Source organism: Lagopus leucura, unplaced genomic scaffold (assembly GCF_019238085.1).
Source record: "Lagopus leucura isolate 7727_CA_CO unplaced genomic scaffold, USGS_WTPT01 Super-Scaffold_100012, whole genome shotgun sequence".
Taxonomy (NCBI): Eukaryota; Metazoa; Chordata; class Aves; order Galliformes; family Phasianidae; genus Lagopus; species Lagopus leucura.
This window is the reverse complement of record NW_024962267.1, coordinates 11,944,187-11,966,459: the sequence shown is the minus strand read 5'-3', so window position 1 is coordinate 11,966,459 and position 22,273 is coordinate 11,944,187. Positions and strand designations below refer to the sequence as shown.

General features: G+C 38.7%; 1 protein-coding gene across 3 annotated transcripts in view; it reads right to left on the bottom strand.

Moving 5' to 3' along the window:
• ANKRD44 (ankyrin repeat domain 44) overlaps window positions 1-22,273 on the bottom strand; it is a 109,517-nt gene that overhangs the window by 4,545 nt on the left and 82,699 nt on the right. For all 3 annotated transcript variants that reach the window (XM_042874553.1, XM_042874551.1, XM_042874552.1), the window contains exons 17-26: window positions 13,765-13,836; window positions 11,247-11,448; window positions 8,028-8,106; window positions 6,924-7,041; window positions 5,701-5,917; window positions 4,764-4,851; window positions 3,459-3,542; window positions 2,651-2,796; window positions 1,755-1,837; window positions 560-642 (exon numbers count right to left, since the gene is read on the bottom strand). In XM_042874553.1, coding sequence (XP_042730487.1) covers window positions 560-642; window positions 1,755-1,837; window positions 2,651-2,796; window positions 3,459-3,542; window positions 4,764-4,851; window positions 5,701-5,917; window positions 6,924-7,041; window positions 8,028-8,106; window positions 11,247-11,448; window positions 13,765-13,836 — 1,172 coding nt within the window. The remainder of the gene's footprint in view (window positions 1-559; window positions 643-1,754; window positions 1,838-2,650; window positions 2,797-3,458; window positions 3,543-4,763; window positions 4,852-5,700; window positions 5,918-6,923; window positions 7,042-8,027; window positions 8,107-11,246; window positions 11,449-13,764; window positions 13,837-22,273) is intronic.

Sequence of the window (22,273 nt, the reverse complement as noted above, 5' to 3'; positions counted from 1 at the left end):
AATTGAAGGGTGGGAGGGAAGGGAAATGAGCTAAGGACAAATGGATTCATCAGCAAGCACTAAATCAACTGCCTGAGCTCGCGGTTAAATCTTCTGCTGTGCAATTCCTCCATTCCACTCAAATACTTGCAGCTGGAGTAAGAACATTGATGGCTACAACTCTGCTAGTAATGTGCAGTATGGAAGGCAGTTATACATAAAATATGACCTCAAATAATTTGAAAAATTAAATGTAAAACCTTAGATTGATTAAAGTAAATCTTGAAATAGACAGAAAATATTTTGCAGTTAGATGTATGCTTATATAGTCACATTACGAAACGACATTTTGATACAGTGTTCAAAGAAATGACCTAATATTTTCCACCAGATCACATATACAAGGAGCATTAGAGAATTCAGAAGTGAGAATGCAATATAAATGCAGTGTTGTCAAGGCTTAAAAAAATAGTAAGGAATCTAATTTTATCTAGAAAAAAATCCAAGACGTGAAATTGAGAAGCTAAATCAGAATCTTCTGGAAAGTCAACTGGACTTGAGAGGATCAGGCAATACTTACGTCTGCAGTGAATTATTTTTTGCATTAATAAGGCTCTGTTCTTGTATCTTGTCAAGTATTAACAAGGCACATTTTTCATGACCCTAGTTGGAAACAAATGACTGTATTAATTTAAAGAGAAGTTTAAAATTGAGGTAAAATAAATGTTATATACAAATGCAAAGTGTAAAAAGTTTATTTAAAATACAGAACGTTACTCAGTTTATAAGAATCTGTAATAGGTGAACTGTAAAAGCCCTATAAAACCATTTACAAACTGCCATTACTAGAATGTTTAGCACATTTACAGACGTAGGCATTCATCTGTCTTTCAACCCTCCACTCATGCAGAACTCACCTCCTCAGATTACAGGAAGACTTGAATTTCCCTCAAGAGAAATTATTCAAGTGATTACTACAACTACACAATAACAGAGAAAATGAGGGTTTAATCTCAAAAACTAACACTGTACTTCCTAGGACTTTTAAATGCCTTCCCGTGCTATTAATTAATTATAAACTATAAAAGCTCTTCAGCATCAGAGCTCTGTGATGATCGAACAGGCAATAACAGACCAGAGCCTTATTTCTGAGACCCTGGTAGCCTGAAGGACCTTAAAAATTCAATGAAGTTCATATGTCTACAGAAACTGGAGTGATGCTATCTGGAATCCCATCTCTGAACAGCAGCAGAAGAAAAGTCTTTGAAGAGGGAATGCCATGGACGCTTTGTTTTTATTTTTTGCCAAGACAGGCAACAGCAGTAGCAATTGGAACCAATGGGAAAAAAAAAGGAGGGAGAAAAGACATCAGCATCAATCTTATCAGTGCCCCTACTTTCACTGTTGCAGAATTCAAGATAAAATTTTGGGTCCCTTTCACAGAATTTGGAGAAAAAGAATAAATATATATCTGTTTTTTCTTGTTGTTTTTTCCACTGTCCCTATGTTAAGCTATTTTACAGTAATATTGTTCAGTAAAAATATCAAAGGATTTTCAATTATTTCTCCTAGTGTCACTTATGTTTCAGTTGTCTTAAGAGACACTCATATTTCTCCATTTACTAAGTCTGGAAACAGACTTGTAAAGAAGCTCAATACAGTGTTCTCACCACAAGTCTGACCATCACATTTCTATTGTGGAATTATTTTTTTTAGAAGGCACACCGACACAAGAGACTGACGATTACAGAAGCACACAGTGGTCTTCAACTTACTTTACTGCTAGCCAAGTGCAAAGATGTATTCAAGTCCTTATCTCTTAATGTCAGGTCAGCCTTGGCAATATTCACCAAAAAGTCTGAAATTTAGAACATAAATCAATGAACAAATGCAATGGGCAAAGCAGCATGTGAAAACAGAGGAAAAAAATTTTCCCATTTGTTACTATTTCCAATATGTGTGTGCTTATGTGCTAAGCCTTGATGCAGCTTAAGCTTTATGAGCATGAAGTGAAAATAACGGTAGACATCAGAATAATCTTGTGCAGTTATCTGCAACCAAAGGCAGACCTCATATATGAACAAAGATGAATCTATGCTTGACAGTTTGAGACAAAATGAACTTCCCCATTTGCAGGTCAGCAAGTTCTGCCTGAGTCACCTCCTGGGTCTTGCTCTGAGAGGACTAAGTGGATATAAAGAATTCAGGGTGCAGCCTGTGCTGTCAAAGCTGGAGGAAAGAGAGTTCTGTTAAGTCAGTACAACTGCAATCCCTATGCCTCAGGTATTCTAGCCAGGAAGCAACAAGACTCTCTATAACATAACAGAAAGAGAGATAACACTTAAATCTTTTTCACACATGCAGTTTTCCTGACCCTTAAAATTAAGGAAGTAGTCAAGAGAAGAGGATTACTACTCCTTTCATGTTCTGAGTGCATTACAGTGCTCCCTTTGGAGGAAATAAAACTCAGGTTAATGCAAAGCTTCGCAAACACTGCAGAAGGAAGAAGAAATATATTTTTTTTTAACAGCGTAGAAGTAGAATTTCTGAGCAGGGCTGTAAGAAGCTTTCTCTTTCTTAGTTTTCCCAGGAAAAAATGATCATCTGCTTGAAAATCAATGGCCTCAGTCACACTCACCCTGAAGATAAGCTGGGGCAAGGATGCACTTACCAACAGCGCCCACATGACCGTTCTGAGCTGCCATCATGAGAGCTGTTTTCCCTGCATGATCCACAGCATTCACTTGAGCGCTGTGACTCAGGAGGAGCTGGAGGCACTCCACGTGATCTGCAAAGGCTGCTGCGTGAAGGGGCGTCCTGTGGGGCAGAGTCACACAGCCACAGCTGTTACCAAAGAATTACAATATTCCTGCTTGTTGGCCTGAAAGTGCAAGACGTTCTGAATCCTCCTAAACATTCTCACCAGGGGGAAGTTATAGCGGCAACATCCAAAACAAGTTAAACTGTATTTACAGTGTTTGTCCAAGCAACTTTATGTAAGTATATACATATGGTGAGATTATCAGTTTGACTAAAGATTTGACTTGAAGTATATTTCTTGCTGTACCAGCATGAATTATTTCATTTCCAGTTACGTGCCCAGAGAATGTTAGTATAACAACTTTTAATGAAATATTTCTCTATTTGCACATAGCATCACTTCATTTAGCAAATAATATGAATGCATTTAAACATTTAAAAGAAAAAAAATAGGTTCAGGAAAACATCCTAGACCTTTACCCATCTTAAAGAACTAAAATACTATTTTCTTAATAGCAAAACTGAATGCTTCACAGCTCACTTGCTTTAAGTCAGCCATCACTTAACTGTGTTGCAGCGAAAGCTGCTGTCTGAAAGAGTCTGCATTACAAGTCTTAGCTCAACCGCAAGGGTTATTTTCCAGAAATTCAGAAACGAACTGTGAAAAAGGAGAGATATATTCATGATGAGGAAAAGCAATTTGTTTAGGAAGCTATTACCTTCCTTTGTCATCTTTGCAATTGACAATGCTGGCATCGATGGCTCCGATGAGCATTGATGCACAGTTTTCATGATCGTTGATTCTGCCAAAGATACATTTTCAAGAAGATAAAAACTCTACATATTTACCATTACCCCATGTTCATTTACTTCATTTCCCACTAATATTGCTTAGTGATTATTTATAATTTATCCCAACATACCTTTGCCTTAACACTTTCAGTCACAGTTCTGACCATTCATCACTTCTCTTAACCAAACTGCATCTATTGCTATGGATTTCCACATGTAAAGCAAAGCTGATCCTTCAATTCCCTATGCACCAGATTAACTGAAACTGCAGTACCAAGCTAGGATTAAAACCCTAAAACCTTTAAATCCTTGAGACTAATCAACAAGCACAGCTGAACTGAGAAAGCACTCGGTCATATGTACCTAAACACAGAGAGATTTACTCTCATGTTTAAGGTATTGAAATACACACCTCTTTCAACACACACTCTCAATAACTTTTCTTGGAGGTACTCAATACTCTCCTGGTTATTGGTAATTTGTCTTATTTCATTATGAAAATGAACAGCGTATGGTAACTAATGACATACAGTCTATGTCTAATGTTGCTAAAAGACACACTTATGTCATCTCAGCAGCAGTTCTTTCATTTTAAATTTATGTGCATCTTTAAGTTGCATGTGTTTAGAGGTGGGTTGGAGAATTACATACTAATTTTTTTTTTTCCCTAAAGAATTTATTTTAAGTAGAATAAAACCAGTAACTTTGTAATTGCTTTTGTTTAATTATGTATCACACTTGGAAACTAACAACATTTCTATCTTGCAACAATGTGGACTGTAGAATAGAAGTTTATGCAACAATATCTCTCACCATTACTTCTCAAACATATTAACTCTTCTAATAGTAGGAGGAGTTCATAATTTTGTCATTCTAATAGCCCAGGTCGTGGCCTAAGAATGGAAGAGCTATGAAATTCCACTGAGTGGCAGAGAATGCATAGGCCTGCAGTGGCAAGCAAGGGAAAAGGAACTGGAAAAGGAGTATAAATACAGCTGTTTAATGACACGTCAGCATTTCATCAAGTAGCTCAAATGTATCAAACTTCTGCCAAATACTCTTTATCATGCAACTTCTTTTTCTCAGCAGAAAAGAATAAGCACCGTTCTGTGAACAATTTTTAAATGATCTGCTCATGCAAATAATATGAAATAAAGACAGCTTTCTTCTTATATTACTACTTTCTCCAGGCATAACCCAAAGCAAAGCATTTGTTACAGATTTCTACTTACACAGCACAGTGCAACGGAGAGAAGCTATTACCATAGAATTTGCGGAAAAATTTCTGCTCCAATAGTACCTCTATGCAGTTTTCATGACCTACAAGAAACAGATATTTCAAGTGTTGCACAGAGCAGGGAATTAACTTATTTCAGACCAGGCACAGAAGGATTATAATTTGACACTTCAAGCACATTAAGGCTGGACCTATTGTGAATGTGAACTTTCATATAACAGAATTATAAGAAAATGTTTTGAGTTTTTATCTTTGTTTTTTGTTGTTTTTATGTTTTGGGGCTTTGGGTCTTTTTTGTTTGTTTTGTTTTAAAGGCAGCAGCAATGCAGCTCCACCAGCCCAATATTAGCCATAAGTGAAGGAAAAAAAAAAAGGAAATAATAAAAAAAAAGGAATAAAAAGAAAAAACAAAAAAAGTTGTATTTCTTTCTCAAATGTGATGCCATGTACATGACCTTACACATTCCAAGATGGTCTGAAGTGATGACAGAAAGGAGTTCTATTCTTACATTAGGCAAGAAGCATAATCAGTTCAGACTTCTCAACTAATGATGTGGTCTCCTGCACTAATAAATGAAAAGGTAACACCTCAGAGAAGCATTCCTGGTCCCTTGGTAAATAAATGAGAACTTTATAGTTTACTTCATTAAACACAGAATTTCACTCTGGCCTCCTGCGATGGGAACAAATGAGCACAGTGACTGAGAACTTCCCTGTAAGTCACAAAGTCACTGGGAGGTATTGCTGGAACTTCCTTGGCTCCTGAACTGAAGGGTAAATAGAGCAAAAACAAACCACAGAGAGCAAGTAGAGGAGAAATGATCTGACTCTTCATTTCAGCCTTCTCAAATTGTCAGTCTGCTTTGCTATCATGCTTCCCTAAAACAAAGGCCACATTCGAACTTGGCAAAAATCCACAGGGATAAACTTACCATTGTAACAAGCCCAGTGCAGTGGTGTATAACCTTGATTATCCTTTAAACTGCAGTCTTCCTCTGAAAGTGCAATCTGCAGTAATTCACTCAGCCAAGTGGCATGACCCCGAGCTGCTGCAAAGTGCAGAGGTGTTCTACCTCTAGCATCTTTACATAAAATAGACACTTCCTTCTCTAAAAGCATCTGAACGCACTCTTCATGCCCAGTCATAATCTGGCAACAAAGAAATGAGTGAAGAGGTTGAAACAAACACAGACTTCTACCCAGGAGATGTGGAATATGACTGATGACTATAAACATGAAAAAGCCTGTATGGGATTCAGGTGGCAGAGATGAAAGCTCCACTTCTCCCATGGGTACCTATGATAACTGCTATATAGAAATATATTTGGTACTGGCTTTCAAAGGCACTTATTAGTTTGTGGACGAGACTTCTCTAAAAGGCTTCTCTAAGTGAGAGTCAAAAGCAACGAGGAGTTTAAGACTAAGGAAACGTATGAGCAAAGGGTGAGGCTACAAAACCTGAATCTGGACACTCTAGACAGCTTACAAATGTGCGAAAAGGACTGAGGGGAACATAAATAAAATTACCAGAAGTACAAAAAAGATATTTAACAGCTGGGCCTCCATAACACATCTAGTTTAGCTTTAGCACCTTGGTCATGTTCATGTATTGATGTCAAGGCAGAACAGCAATTTTTCACCATAACATTTATTACAAACCAGTGCTGGACTCTAAGCTGAACTGCTCACTGCAATTATTACACAGTTGTGAAGAAATATGATCGTTTGCATCAACTTCACATTGGGCAGGAAGATGGCTCCTAGAAAAGGTTAGATCTGCCTTGCACTTCACTGCTTCTGGCTAAAAGTTTAGGGCTGACACAGTTACATTCTGCTACCCAGGAAAAAGGATAATAACTGCTGGGCAGTCCTTTTAAATTTGCTGTTTTCAAAATTCATACAGCTCTCAGAACAATAATGACTGCGATAGTGAATTGTCTATTCACTAATTTTCTCTAAGAGAAGATCCAGTCTTTAATTAATCAAAGCGAACAATCAAAAACAGAGCAGATTTATCCCAATTTTTACCTCATTGACTGTTTTTGGTCGTATTTTCAATCATTAGCTATATCTCTTACATTCAACATCCCTATGTTTATAAATTAGTTGCAGTGACAATAGAACAAATACTTAGAATTTAGAAAAATGAAGTCACCCCTCGATGTAAAGCTGTGCACCCCAGGAGATCTGCTGCATCTACAGATGCTTCTTTTTCAAGTAATAAGGAAACAGCATCAATGTGTCCATGTGCCACTGCAAGCATTAGTGGGGTTCTGGAAGGAAAAAGAAACAAAAAAGTCACGTCTATGAACTGCATACTACTTGCTACTGCTAACTTACTGTAAGGCATAAATCAGGAAGCCCTGCATTTCTCTCCATTCCTACCCAGAAATCTATTCGTTTCACCATACTCATCTATACAACACAAGTGAAAACAGTTGCATAAAGCTTTTCTTAAGGTGCCTAATAGCCAGCTATCATGACTGCGATAGACAAACCCACCTGTGAGCAGTTTACAGAGCAACATCATTCCAGACAATTTTTTTTTCCTCTTAAAAACCTACAGTTATTGTCATCTCCAGCAATACAAGCTTTACAATACCAAGTTGTGGGTGAATGCCTCTGCTAAGCACCAAGATGACAACAACTCCAAGTATTTCTTCTGAAAATAATGAACAGTTTTTTCATCCTGAAAGGGATCTATTTTCCTTCTATATTTAAGTAAGACTAATACCATTTAAAATAATATGTATAGTCAGATATATTCCAGGTACCCCAAATAAGAAAAACATTCAAGTTTTCACTTCTAAAACATACTTGATTATTCTCTCTGTAGCTGTCATTTAATGAGACACAAAACTTTTGTAGGAACATCTCCAATTTCGGGTTCGCCTTGAACAAACATTCTGTGTCACTCTGTCAGCATAATATACCTCTAGACACATAATATATGCTGAAACATCAGCATCTTAGAAAATAAGACTCTCCAGGCATCTCAGAATCTTGTTAGTTTTTACTGAATCTGGCTCTAAGAATATGTGAAAAGCTACCTTAACGTATGAAATAGAGGCTATGATTAATGAATGGCTTAGATCAACTGCATGCGTACCTTGAAGTCTCTGCCAAATTCTATTCACAAATAGTGCAGGACATACAGTATTTCAAATAAACACTTTTGGGTTTTTTTTTTTTTTGAAGTAAGAAACCTGAGATGCCATTTGAATTACGGAACTGAAACAAAACAACCAAAGAAACTTACTGTCCTTTGGCGTCCGTCACATCAGGGTTGTCTGCAACTTCTAGCAACAGCCGTAAACAAGGTGTATGACCATTAATGACTGTAAAGAAAAAAGTGTGTATAATTAGAATAGGCTTAATTTCAGATGCTTTCCCATTGGAATGCTTACAGATAAGAAATTTCTTATATGTATACAGAAAATATTCCCCAGTGTAAGAAAAGAACATTCCCACAATTTACTTCTACCAACAAAATGGCGAGCTCCTTTTCTCTTTCCTCAGTAAGTACTACTTTCCTTTCGTACATAAATCCCCAATGAGTAGAACAGAAACTGTGATTCTTACTACAGAGAAGATTTCTACCAAAGCAGACAGCATTCCAAAATCCCCTGCAGTCAGGAGGCAGACGAGGTTTTCTGTGACCAGTTTTGGAACACCTTAGGAATTTCTCAGCAGGGCTCATTAATATTGCGTGGGCTAAGGAACAAACAAGTTCCTTAGTGCTCGTTTTTTTGGTTTTGTTTTGTTTTTTAAAAAGCATCTACAAAGAATGACCAGTGTTACACATTTATTATATTCCAGGAAGCATGACATTACTTCCACATTTTGCTCCCCAGTGACCTCCAGGCTGACTACTGACAGCTCTGGGGAAGCCACAAGGAGAGCAGCATGGAAGCCTCAGAGCAACACCACCACAAAAGGCAGCTATTGTGTCTCTACTTTTGCCTCTCAGGCTAGTCAATCACACTCCCCCAGTCTATTGCACAAGACCTCTTCAAGCCATTCGGACTGCTTCACAACACTCTGGTTTGCTGCAGCACCAAATTTCTCTGACTGTTGGGCATGTTCAAGGAGACTGAAGTTTCAGCACACAAATTCACCACTACTCTTGATATTCTATAACTGGAAGGCTGTTTTATCCCATTCTGCTTCTTTTCCTCCTCAAAACCCTGTTAAGGATCTTTGAACCAGAGAAACAAAAATTCTTGGTTCTTTTCTACTTTAACATTTGAAGCCATGGTTACTTCTCAAAAACAGGGTTTGCTCTTAAAATGCAACCTAGTGCTGTTGGAAAACAGCTCCAAGGTACATTTTGCAGGGCTAAGCACTGAAAACCCATCTGTCTGTCAGCTGGCTTAAAGGCTTCAGCTTTATATGACCCACAGGATGAGCAGAACAAGAATTTCATCTTTAAAAATCCAGTAATTCCTGTATTCAGTACACAGAAATTATATCCTCCTTTCAGAGTCATGCACTCATACTGCCCACACCCTGTGAACCAAGGCAAAAATCTCGGGTTCCACCTATGTCACACCATTCTTGCAGAGAAATGAGTGCACATCATCACATTTAAGTCACTCCTCCAGAAATAATCTTAGTCACTCTACTAAAAAAAAAAAAAACAACAAAAAACAACAAGACATTTTTAGTTATTTACCACTAAGTAATGCCATATACATAACACGGAAACACTTCTGCAGGGCTGACGAACCAGTGACTCACAGAGAAAACAAAAAAATAATAAAAAAAAAAAATCAGTTCTATCACCCAGCAGGAGGAAGAGAAATCAAAACCTGTTCACACTGATGTCTGAAAAAGATTTTGGTAAATGAGTTTTTGAGCAGATACTCCCAGGAAGACTTCAGAGCTAACCCAATAATTGCTGAGCACTACAGACCCTGCAGGGAACATTAGTTTTGTCAATGGAGCTACAACACTACACTAGGCAAACATTTGCAATGCATCCCCCAAGCCAGAGAGAGTAAAGTCTGGTGGTAATAAAATTATACAGGGAACACATGATTTAGGCTAAGGAAATTCTCCATGTTATGAGGAAAAAGGAAGTCCCCTTGGGGAACAGACATTTAAAAAGAAATACTTCATTAGCTGAATTATTTGCCTCTTGAAGTCAAAAACCCCTATGCTGAAGAGAGCTCTGCAGAGTCCTCTAATCTAATCCATAGGTTTAAGTCTCCTTAACTGTTGTGTTCAGCAATTCGGCTTCTGTAATAAGAAGGAATGAAGGCAGACACTGTTAAGGGGATGGGCACACTTGCCGTCTTGTTTCTTTCCAGTGAATGGTAAATGCATGCAAGTTTTCACTTGTGTGTGTGCAAACACATACTGCCACTCAAAGGATTAATTCAGCAAGAATTCTGTTAGATTTCTCAAAATATGCCAATTTATCTCTTATGACTGCATTGCAAATAAGAGACAGTGAACATCACTGTGGCACCATGCAGCTTCCAACAGGTGACACCATTCTTTGTTAAAACACTCCTAAGCAAAACGTTTAAGAACAGCGTAACAAAAAGCACGAGTGGCTCTTCGTAATGGGTGGAGATGAAAGCTTTGTTGGGAGCTGTGCTGACTGCGCAGAACACTGCACTGCTCACATGGAAAGTCCCAGACAGCAGGAACTGTGTATGCATTTTATTCTGACCAAGATGAAAAAATACAGAGAAAAAATAAAGCCTGAGAATTAAAAAACTGTCTAATCAAGTATTCATTTTTCTTCCCACTAGAGGTCACTGCTGGGTTGCACTGAGTCCTTGAACTAACAGCCAGAGGAGCAATATTCCCTCCAGCACTGCTGTGTTTAACCAACAAGTATATATTAAATAATAACCTTTAAATAATTGGCAAATCCTACATTTTCTAGTTAATTAAGCAACATGTTGTACACAACGTATGAAGAATGGAGCAACTCCTAACAACAGCAAATTCACAAGCTGGCTCAGGAGGAGAAGAACATTTGAAAGCGGATGAATTTCTGTAACATTACCGCTGAAACAGGCAGAAGGCTTTGAACACAGAACAATTTCATTGCCACCAAGGCCCACCTGTATTTTCAATTATTCTTTCCTTGGGATAAGCAATGAAACAACTGTTCTCTCTTCTTCTCTTTTTTTTGGCTAAAGAACCATTAAGTGAAACTGCTGCAGGAAAAACACCCCACATCTTAGAGTAGGTGTAATAGAGGTACGGTAAAGCACAACTGAGCAGGTAAAGTCCGAGCAGTAGTAGAGTGTGGAAAAGCAGGAGTATCTGTGAGGGATAAATGGACCATGGGACAGGAAAAATACCACAAGAACGACAGAGTTAACTGCAAGACCACCTCAATACACATCAAAATTTCTTCTGTTTAGAAGAAATAAGCATAGAGATAGTAGGTAACTAAAGTTAGCTGCAAACATGCTAAAGGCTTTGTATTGCAAATGTAACACAAGAGCACACTCACCTGAAGCATGCAGGGGGGTCCTTTTGGTGACATTGTCTTTTACAGTGACAGAAGCACCCTGGCTGATGAGAGCTTCCACGCACTCTGCATGCCCTTTAAATGCAGCCAGGTCCAAAGCAGTGCGTCCTTTCTCATCCTTAATATCCAGATCTACCAGAGATTGGAGCAGCACCTCCAAAGCTTGATGATGACCATTATAGGCCTGGAAATATGAAATGAGTCATGTAAGGAACACAAGTCTTGTCTTTCAAAGACTTTCACGCAGAACATGAATAAGATCTGTCACTGTGGGTTTATGAAACACAATGGAAATGACAGTTTGTTGATTTCTCATGACTCTTCCATCTTGAAAGGATTTTGCCAAACTACACTGCCACTGATACAAATAGCCAAGACTCTCAAAAACTCCTAGTGTTCATGGACAGTAATTATGATTTTTTATTTACCCTGATTCTATTAGAGCTCAAGGTGGGGAATTTCAGGCAATGATTCACTTCAACACGGGCTAATCAACAATTCACTTTTCAGCTTGCACTGCATTTTTCAGGGAAATGGTGGCTTCAAAAATTAGGTTCATGGGAATGATGCTGGTCAAAAACCACATGGATTATCTGACAAAATCAATACATCCGCCATTTCTTTAAGATACACATTTAATGTAGAGTATTACTTAAGTGAATGAAAACAATTCCCAAAACAGACTTTTGTGCCAGTACTAATAAACACAATAAACCTTGACCAGCTCTTCACAGCTGATGCTTCACAGAGTGTTCCTACCAGTAGGATCACTTGGTAGAACAACTGTAGTGGACAAGTAGATGCACTTCCAGACCAGCAGTCACATTTGGGATGACTACACAAATGCAGCTGATGTTGCAAAAACCTAATGGATAGTTCCAGAAAGTGGAAGCACTTCATATGGTTCTGTAGTGACTGTCCTCCTCACTGTCAACTAAGATAATCTTTTTTATTTAAACATGAATGTATAAACATGTTGCCAGAGTTGATACAGTTAATGAAAACAGAAGAGAAATACAAACATGAAATAACCAGACACCAATCTTCAAGGTTAAGCACTCCTACTGATTGTTCTCAGAAGTACAAAAGAATGAGACAGAGCAGTGGCCAAGCAGTTGTTGCACTGCTAGACCAAGAAAATTACTTAAGGAAAGAAGAAAGGCAAAGGCAGAAAAAAAAAAAAAAGGGTAAGGAGATTAGGGCACAGAGAATCCATATAGCAGAAAACAGTCTTGATGTAATTTCCTTCCCTATTATAATTTCTTGGAAAACACCCAATAACCTGATTTTTGATACATTCGAAGTGTGAGAAATAGCAACATTTTATGTGAATTTTTTATTTTTCCTTTTTTTCTTTCTTTTTTTCTTTTTCCCTGAATTGTTTTAGGGGTGTCTCAAGTGAATGAAGAGCTGTTAATTGGCAACAGATACAACAGGAAAGACCTCCATCAGCGTCCTTGCAAGGATTTTGACCAAGAAAGACCAGCGAGGAAATGAGCTTGCTGTCTGGCCAGGTGCAGGTCAAGTCCCTTCCCAGCACAAGAATTTGCATTGGTGATAGAGAAAGCTGTAACCCCTATTTGGGTTTCAGACACTGTCCTTCCTGCAGTCTTCAAACTGTAGAAGTAAAGAACTGAGAGAACAGCTTAGTGACAAAGTGAGTCCCTTTTAAACCAACTTCTGGCTCTTGTTCCCTCAGATGATGTACGGAAAATTCAAACACCAGCTAAGAGCAGTTCTGACCAGCTGGCAAACAGAGATATGATCACTACAGAACTAAAACATGCTCCTATTTTCCAGTAAGCAAGTTTCTTCCCTATTGAGAAGAGAGCAGATTCATGGTGATGTTGAACAGTCAGTGTGGGGCCAGTCTGTGGCTGACCTGTAAAGACAGCTCTCTCAAGCTGAGACTGTTCAGTTTAAAAACACAAAAGCATTAGAAGGACCTTATTGATGTGTCTGTACATCTGAGCAGGACAGCAAAGAAGAAAGAGCCAGACTCTTCCCAGTGGTGCCCAGTGACACCACATGAGGCATGTAACAGGCACAAATTTAAACACAGGGAAATCCATTTAAATACAAGAAAAAACGTTTTTACCACAAGGGTGTTCAGGTACTGGGACATACTGTATGCATTCCCACACCTAGCTGTGCATCAGACTATTTCTGCACACTGTATGTCTGCAGCAGAACATCCCACTCCATCATCAGAGCCATAGGCTCAAGCTCCAGCTCCAACTTTATAGACTGGTTGCAAAAATTTGTAGCTTGCCATTTAATTTTACTTCAGTTTCTGTTTCTTCTACTACCTGAGTGCTATAATCAATAAGAGCAAAGAGCTTCAACAGCCAGAAACTCAACAATTCCCGTTCAGAACTTGTTTTTCTTACATCTAAGCCTACTTGTTTCAAAACCAAGCCTATGATTAAACCTGCTTCAAAGACAGAGATTAAAGAATTATTCTTTGAGATGATCAACATATTACACATCTCATACTTACAGCTAAATGCAAAGGACTTTTTGTAGTTGAAGAATCTGATTCCTCAAACATATTGCTGTTTTTTTCCAGAAGCTGAAAATGGAAGAAAAAAAGTCTTAAAACATTCTTGTACAACTTAGGATAAGTTTTTATGATTCAGCAGACAAAAAAAATTCTGATGTCTACAGTGAATATTGAAGGGCAATGAGGAGTAAGTACTTTATATTTACAGTAAAGTATTTTCAAGTCTTCTTACCCTATAGGATAGAGATTTAAAAGTAATTTGAAAGCCTTTAATGAACATCCTTACCCTGATCAGCAGTAAAAGGAATAATCTGTGGAGTAGAGCCCTCAGTTATTTTGCATTGCAGAAGCACTGTTTCATGAATACATGGGTAATGCACATACAAACCATCTCTGATTCAGCATTTCTTTTATCATTCTGATACATTATTTGGGTTGAGAATAGTTAGAACTAAGCTGCTAGCAATTACACAGCCATTTTTATACTTCATCTGAGTAGAACTTCCTTACAGTCTTCCAGAGTGCAACACATCCTTGAACATAACCATGCTCACAAAAGTAAAAAAAAATTAATATCTAATAAAATGCATCATATGTTTATGATTTTCTACATTTCCCAAAGCATTTTAAGGCTTACAAATGGGGTACTTCTACCCAGCCAGAATGAAAAACTACAGAATTACTGTGACAAGCACCCCTTCACAAAAGCACATGAACCCTGGCAACTGACCCCACTGAGGCTGTAAAGAAAACTTCACAGATACTGACAAAATACTGTGAATTCAACACTGCAGAGTAGCATTACTGCTGGCACGCAAGGCATTTTTACTTGAATACTACTCAAACAGTTAGTCTCCAAAATCCTGTGACTGGAAATTAATGTTGTCCAAAAAATTAGTAACCAGAGACTGAAAAACATTTCTATGGTTTCAACTTTTTCAAACTTTTTTGAGAGAGTCATTATCTAACTTGAAAACTGAAAAAAGGGACAGTGGTGACAATCTGGACAATTCTATGGTACACCAACATGGAATGCTGTCCAAAGAAACTGCTGAAATCCTATGGCAGGCGCAGAAATTACCCACCTGCACTGCAAGATGATGATACACACTGAACTCACATTTGCCTAAACTTTCTATGTAACAAAACAGTCCTTAATAGACCTACATCAAAGATAAATTTTTCCAAAGCATCACAAATCGTGTATTAAACAAAGACATTAATCTGAAGCCTATTACAATAACAAAGCACAACAACAACAAAAAACTATTCAGTAACTTCATTTGTGTATCTTGAACCTAGTAACATATCTGGACAGAGAAAAAAATGTGTTGATGCAAATACTATTCATAAATGAGTGTGTGTATTAATATGCAATATGAATTCTAACACAACCTTGCAGATAGGGAAAAAACAACAAGTCCACATCACTTTTTTAGTAGATTTGGGGCAGAGTTACACAAACACATCTGCTACAAACACATGGAGAGACCTCCAATTTAAAATATCATCCTTCTCTTGTATTTTAAATGGATGGAAACAGGATTAAGTGGCAACTCCGAACACATGGTCACAAATTTTCAGTTACTCCAAACACGCTCTAATAAGGTAATTAATTTAATTCTGATCTTCTCTACTGAGCAAATGAAATAAAAAATATCCAAATGTGAGTACAAAGCCAGTTCCCCAGCCTGCTCAATACTCACCTTTACTACAATCCATAAAGGTGGGCACAGAAGACTATTTTAATTGCTTTTAACTACGCTGATCATCATCTGTTGAAATGCTGGGATCACAATCTTAGTACTTCCCTGAACCTGTCAGAGGGCTCCGTGAGTCTTCTGGAACAAGGCAGATAACTGCCTTTCAAATAGATGGGAAAATTGACACAATGAAGGTTCTAAAGGAATTTTACTGCAGGATTGGAGAGCTCCTCACAAAAGGCATCCCAATAGCTTAGTTAAAGCAGCTTAGACTAATGCAGACTAAGGTTAATGAGCTTATTATTCACAAGGATGAATGTCTCTATCATAAAGTCAAGCATAAATGAGAACTTGAGAGTAAATCTGGTTGCTCCCTGATACGTGGTCCAACAGTGCAAGAAGAGAAATCATAAAAGAAGACCAAGGGCACAGAATTAGTGATTTTCTTGTTTGTCTTATCAAGCACAGCTTGCAGTTAAAACCAATTCATGTGAAGGATACACACCACACTCAGACACAAAAAGTACCAGGTGTAAGTTACAAGGCAAATTCTGCAGCTTCACTAGCATTGCAATGGTTCTAAGAAGGAGGCATTTACAATACCTCTCACATACTTGTTACAAGAATACACAAAGCTCTCCTCAGGGTTCTAATTCCATTAGCATTAGCTTCCACCTTAGAGCACCTTTGTAGGAAGCGATGCACACTGCGTGTTTTCTAAATAATAAGAAATGTCAATTTATTTCTCAAAACAACCCAATTATGCCAGCTGCAGTGCAAAACTTTCCTGCTGCAAGTTGGCCAAAGCACTTCTCTCAAGAGGCAATAAGAACACATTACCAACAGCTCATAGTTGCAGCTGGCTGAGTGGGGAAGATCCCAGCATATCTCGTGTCTTGTGCCATTAAGATAATGTCTTTCAGAATACTACATTTCTGCACTCAGTCATCTGCAGATTTTAAGTGCTGTCAGAATTGCACAGCTGTTGCCAGCCAAAGTGGTGGGCACTGTCCTCTCTGGTTAGGCCATCACCTCTTAAAAGGTAAGGATCCCCAGTTCTATCCTGCACTTCTCATAACAGCACCATTTAGCACTGCACGTCATCAGTTATTTTGCTAAGTCTCCTTCACACTCAAGAACTTGGTGCTTTGGGAGTGACATGCAGACAAAACAAGGTAAAGCATCAATTATTCAGTTCCATTGCTACCAGCTAATAGCACTACGAGGCTGCAGCTCTCTCTCCTCCCGTTCCATGCAAAGATTAATAACATTCAGTTCTCACAATTTCATTTGTACAGTAATGGTATTTACAGATAGAAGAAGACTCACTGTTTGAATGTATTTTGTGCTTACAATATAGGATTACATGGATGAATATGGTGTGGGGTATTTAACTCCATTTGATTTTACTTTTTTTTTTTCTCCCCACTCCGATTTGCTGTTTACTGACAGGATAGTTGACACCATTGTTCTTCTGAACTACAGTAAATCTTCTATTTATTTATCTCTATTTTTAAAAAAATAAAGCTTGATGGAGTATCTCCGTAATTTAAAATTACTATTAGGAAGTAAATGAGGTCATACTTTCATCATGCATAAAAGCTTTAAGCTACACTTTTAAAAATAAGATATCAGAAGCAACTTCAAACCAGATCACTGTAGTGATGGGTGCTACCTCAAATCCTAGAAGAAAAGAGAAAGCATGATTCTGTATGAAACAGCATGCACGTACACAGCCACCTGTACACACCACCTGTAGCTATGTCAAAGGTTTGATCTAACCACCACTGACATTCAAGTGGCTTTCCACTGAAAGTTTGATTATTTCAATAAGGCAATTTCCAAGTTTAAACACATATCACTTCCACACCCACAAGTGATTTATTTCTTCATAGCACCATAGCTGGGTGCTATTAATACCAAATGTAAAATGTCAAAATGTTCATCAATTAGTAGCTATTTTTCGTGGCACTTTCAGGAATGAATAAAAGCATATTAACAAGGACACCTTTACACATCTGTCTCTATACTGTCCACCTATGGACGAAATGCTCCTGAAGCAGCAATAAGACAACTGCCTAATGTCAGCCCCTGAGAACAGATACCAGTTGCATGAAATCACATGGGAGGAAGAGAAAGAGGAAAATAATAGTCAGGGAGAATGTTTACAGTCAATCTGTTCGACTGGCAAAAGACAGACACAAAATATGCACGCTGTGGGAGCCTTTGTCTAAAGCGTACTTACAGCAATAAACCAGAGACATTGCTTTTTGGAAGTCTGCTGAAAACAGGCAAACATCTTCCCTTGAATAAAAGAGCCTGATTACAGCCTGAAGACCCCAGCAGCCACACCTCTTTCTGAGCTATGCTGTCTAATGCAATGCCATACACCTCTCTCACTGGATTCAGTAGATTAGAAAGTCAGATATCCTGTCCACGTTTCCACTCAAACACCACACACATTCACAGACAGGTACTACAGGCAACAGCACAAGTCCATGCCTGAAGGAAAACCATATCCTGCAGCTCTGTGATCACCTTGTTACTCTCTGACAAAAGACAGCATATGTTAACAGCTTGCTTCTCTCTGTCAGGAAAAAAAAGAAAAAAGAAAAAAAATCAAGAAAAAAAAGAAAAAAAAAAAAAGAAAAAGAAAAAAATCCCTAAATCTGTTAGACAGAAAAAAGCCCTCCTAGGCAATCCTGCTATTCTAGGAGCCAAAGTGCCACTCGGATGCAGATGGCAAATTCCTGCCCTCATATGAAGTTCAAAAGCAGTATTTAGCATCCTAATTTTGATTCTTAAAAGATTTCCAATTCAGCTTCCAAAGCAAAAAAAAAAAAAAAAAAAAAAAAACCAAACAAAAAACCTAAGCCAAAGCTTATGCACTGCCATAAGCTAACATATATTGGCAATTCTAGCACATATAGGCTCCTATTAATAATTTAATCAGCATGTACAAATGTTCGATATGTTCCCATCTTCTTTTGCATTCTCCTTTTAGAAAACAACAAAAAAGGATACTAGAATAACTGTAAACTTCCTCTGCTTAGAAAAAATATGCAAGAAAGGTGTGTACGACAGTGGGTTTGACAGAAAGGCTCCCTGGTTGTGATGCACTGAGAGCTGCCTGCACAGGCACCCACTCTCACATATCAGCTGGTGCTGCTAACAGCCCTTCACTAAGCAGTCATCCAAACTCATACTCACGTTTTTCAGAATTGCTCAAAGTTATACTTCACATAACCTCCCTTGAATTCTGTGCATAGGGAGCCTATTTATTTGAAATCTTATCCTGTGTATTTTTTGAGTCTTACCTGGTGTTTTCTTCATGAAAAGTAAGCACGTGAAGTCCTAATTGTACCTAAACTGCAGAGGAAACATCAAATTTCTGCACTGCACGTGGAACAACTGCTCAGACATTCAAAGTAGGTTGGCACAAAGCACCATCACTGCTGCTGTCAGATAAAATTCTCCCTTTCAGAATAGCAGCGTTTGTCATGGAGACAGTGAGACATGCATAAAAGAAGAAAAACAGAGCACAGCCCCTTTGAATGCAGGGATTCAGGCCATGAGGCAGATCAGGGGTTGGAGCCAGACAAGTGGTCGAGGCAGGACCCCACGCGGCAGACAGCTACTTCACGCCTATCCCAACCACATGTGATTTGCCCACCACTGATTGCCAGTGTCTCAGATGAATGAACCAACACATTCTTGTTGATGAACAGACAGAAAATCAGGAGCAGTCATATGAAAGACCTGGAGGGTCTGTGATTCTAACTTCTCCACATGCAAGGGACCGAACATGGAACACACAGCTTGCTGCTTCCTCACTGCCACACCTGGTCTAACAAAAGATGTGTCCTTGCCCTCAAACTCCACAACACAGCCCACAGTGACAGGCTCTGCTAGCAGATCTCCCAGTGCAGATGGCTCTGCAGCTCACTGCTTTGGTCAGGCATATGAACCAAGATGTACTTTTTCTCTCAGATATAGTTTTCCATTAAACCATGCGCCCTCCTCCCATCCTTAAGAGAATCGGCCATTGTGCCAATTCAGTTTCTGTTGGCCAAAAGTGAATTTCATTTGCTGATGAGATAAGGAGAAGTGCAGATTAAAAGAAAATTAACAATCAGTACTTACAGTCAGAGAAGAGATATCACTGCAAAACACTGACACGCTTCATTTCCTTTGTCTTGACATTAAAACATAAAGGGTCTGACTGACGCTCCACACTACACTTTAATTTGCAATTGCAATTTCACTCTTTCCATGGCAATAATGATTTTGTGATAGATCATTTCAATGAAAAATAAACCTTTTTTACTCGTAACTACTTCAGTTCACTAACATGATCAACTCTAACGTATCAGTAAGTGATAGAGAACAGCATCTCCGACTATCCAACACCAAAGAAGCTCAGTCTCAATCTGAGCAAACATGAGGTTATATTGTTAGAAGTATGAAAGCACACAAGAAAGACAGAGCTTCACTTGCTCTCAAGCACACATGCTCACCATTCAGTCTTTATGAATGGCTTGCTACAAATGTCGAAAGAATTCAAGAATCTGCTTCCACTGTTCTCTTTTTAGCAACATCACGTCATTCACTGCAAAGTGATATTCCAGGCAACTTAAGGGTCCTCCAGAGAAGAGCTTCTGGCATTGAGCTCTGTGGTTGAACACACAAACACACACCTTATTTCTTGTGCCACAAAATATGGCAAAAATTAAAAACATATTTCTGTAGATAAACCAACCCTTCCAAAACTGTACTCAGAGGTGTAAATATTTTGTCATGCTGAGAAGCCATGATGTTTAAAGTAATGATCAGATCCCTTAGAGCTAAGGAAACTTCACTAGACACTGCACTGTCCTCTTCAGAATGTTTTTTTTTTAAGTGATCATTTCTTTTGAAATAGATTAATTCAGTTACCTGCATAAAAGAAACAGGAGGGAAGGAGGAACTAAAAAATTAGGCTTACAAGCTCTGACACATTTGGCAAGGTCCACAACACTGAAAATATGCATTAATGTATCCCTTTAGCTTGATATTGTGCATTTAGGGAAATGCTAGTAACTGTTACCACAGAAATCAAGCTCAGCATTGCAACATTTTGCCTTAGTTTTGATCAGATCCAAAGCTTCATATCTTAAATGAACTTCTTCCCCTAACAGTTTTGTGCCCATAAAAACTGTCTTGTAGGACAAGGGAAAATTTCCAGATATTTTTGTCTGATTTGCCACTAATAAACTGAAACTATACACCCAAGGGATAAAACAGTAAAATAACAGTTAACTTGGCACTGAAAAAAAAAGCTTTAATTTCAATAATCCTGCCTGAGAAATCTCTTCTTTAGGATGAAACTGTAAATATTTCAGAAGGAACATTTCACATGACAGACCCTGTCATGTAGATTAATGGTTCAAGGTTAGCACTTGGATACCCAAGTACCTGTTATTACACATGTGAAGCCAAAACAAGAAGTCTCTCTATCTAGTTACAGATGCATTTAGACTGGAATTGGCATTGTTGGGATCCCACTACTCCTTGAGCAAGGACAACTGAAAATATGCTCACAGCAACACTACCTTTCAGCTGCTGGATACTGCTCCTAGCTCATTTGATGTTTCAGATATAAGAAATGAAGGGAAGAAAAAAAAATCAAAAAAATCAATGTAAAGGTAACTGCCTGCATCAATTCATTATCGTTATCAAATATCATCATACAAATATAACCTGGGTCTCTGTAACTCACTAGAACTAAGGGAAAACTACTCACTGAACTAAACAGAATCAGTCTCTTCTGACAGTGGATACAAAAGATGATGACCCCAGTCCTGCTGCAGGCTGAGCACAATTGCTTGCCAGAGCACTCAGTCTTTTGTATTCCAGAGGTGAAATGTCTGTCAATCTCTCAACACCAGTGGCAAAATCCTGGTCCACATAATGCTCTGAGGTAGACAGCATAGTATGTAAATGGTCATTCATAGGTGTGTGGAAAACACGCTGTATGGCTGTAACTTTGCAAGTGACCCTTGGCCTTTGGTTTCTATACTGCAGCTCTAGTCACAAATATGTGAGGATTAACATGAAACAACACTGAATTCCCGATATGAATACAGCACATTTGCTGCATTGCTGCCTCTCACTCATGGTTTGCATGTCACCCTTCAAAATGAAGAGAAACACAACACCTCCAATACGTGCTGCACTCCCAGCTCTTGTATGTCTGGCATGTCTAAGTAACACTGTGAACTGACAGCAGGTTTGTAACTGCTATGTTGTGAGAAAATGTGTCCAGCAGCAAGAAAAGAGACCTTTCCCTGTGCTTGCCTAGCACCTAGGGGCACACAAGGGCTACAATACCAGGTTGAAAGAGAAGACATTGTTGCAGACAGCTCTGCTCACACCAGTCCTGCAAGAATCTGTTGGTAAGACAGAAGTGAGGCTGCAGTACACTCTGCTGTAGCCATACAAGCATAGGCTTGTACACTGCACCAAACAAACTACATACACACCCTTCAAAGGCCAAGAACATTTGCTTTTGCTCCAAATGCAGTGTGCAGGAGAGGACTGCTCAGTCCCCAAGGGGCAGAGCCACATATGAGCAGCTCCAGGAGACGCCTCCCAACCAGGAAAGGCCGAACATCTGCCACAAGCAAAAAGAAGCAGTGGTCTTCCAAGTGTCCTTACTATAATTGTGTGTGCAGGTGGGAGCTGAAAGGCTTATAACCTGGAGCTGTGACCCAGGCTGGGCCAGCTGCAGGATCTCCCAGAGGTGGCAGCGACTGACAGAGCCG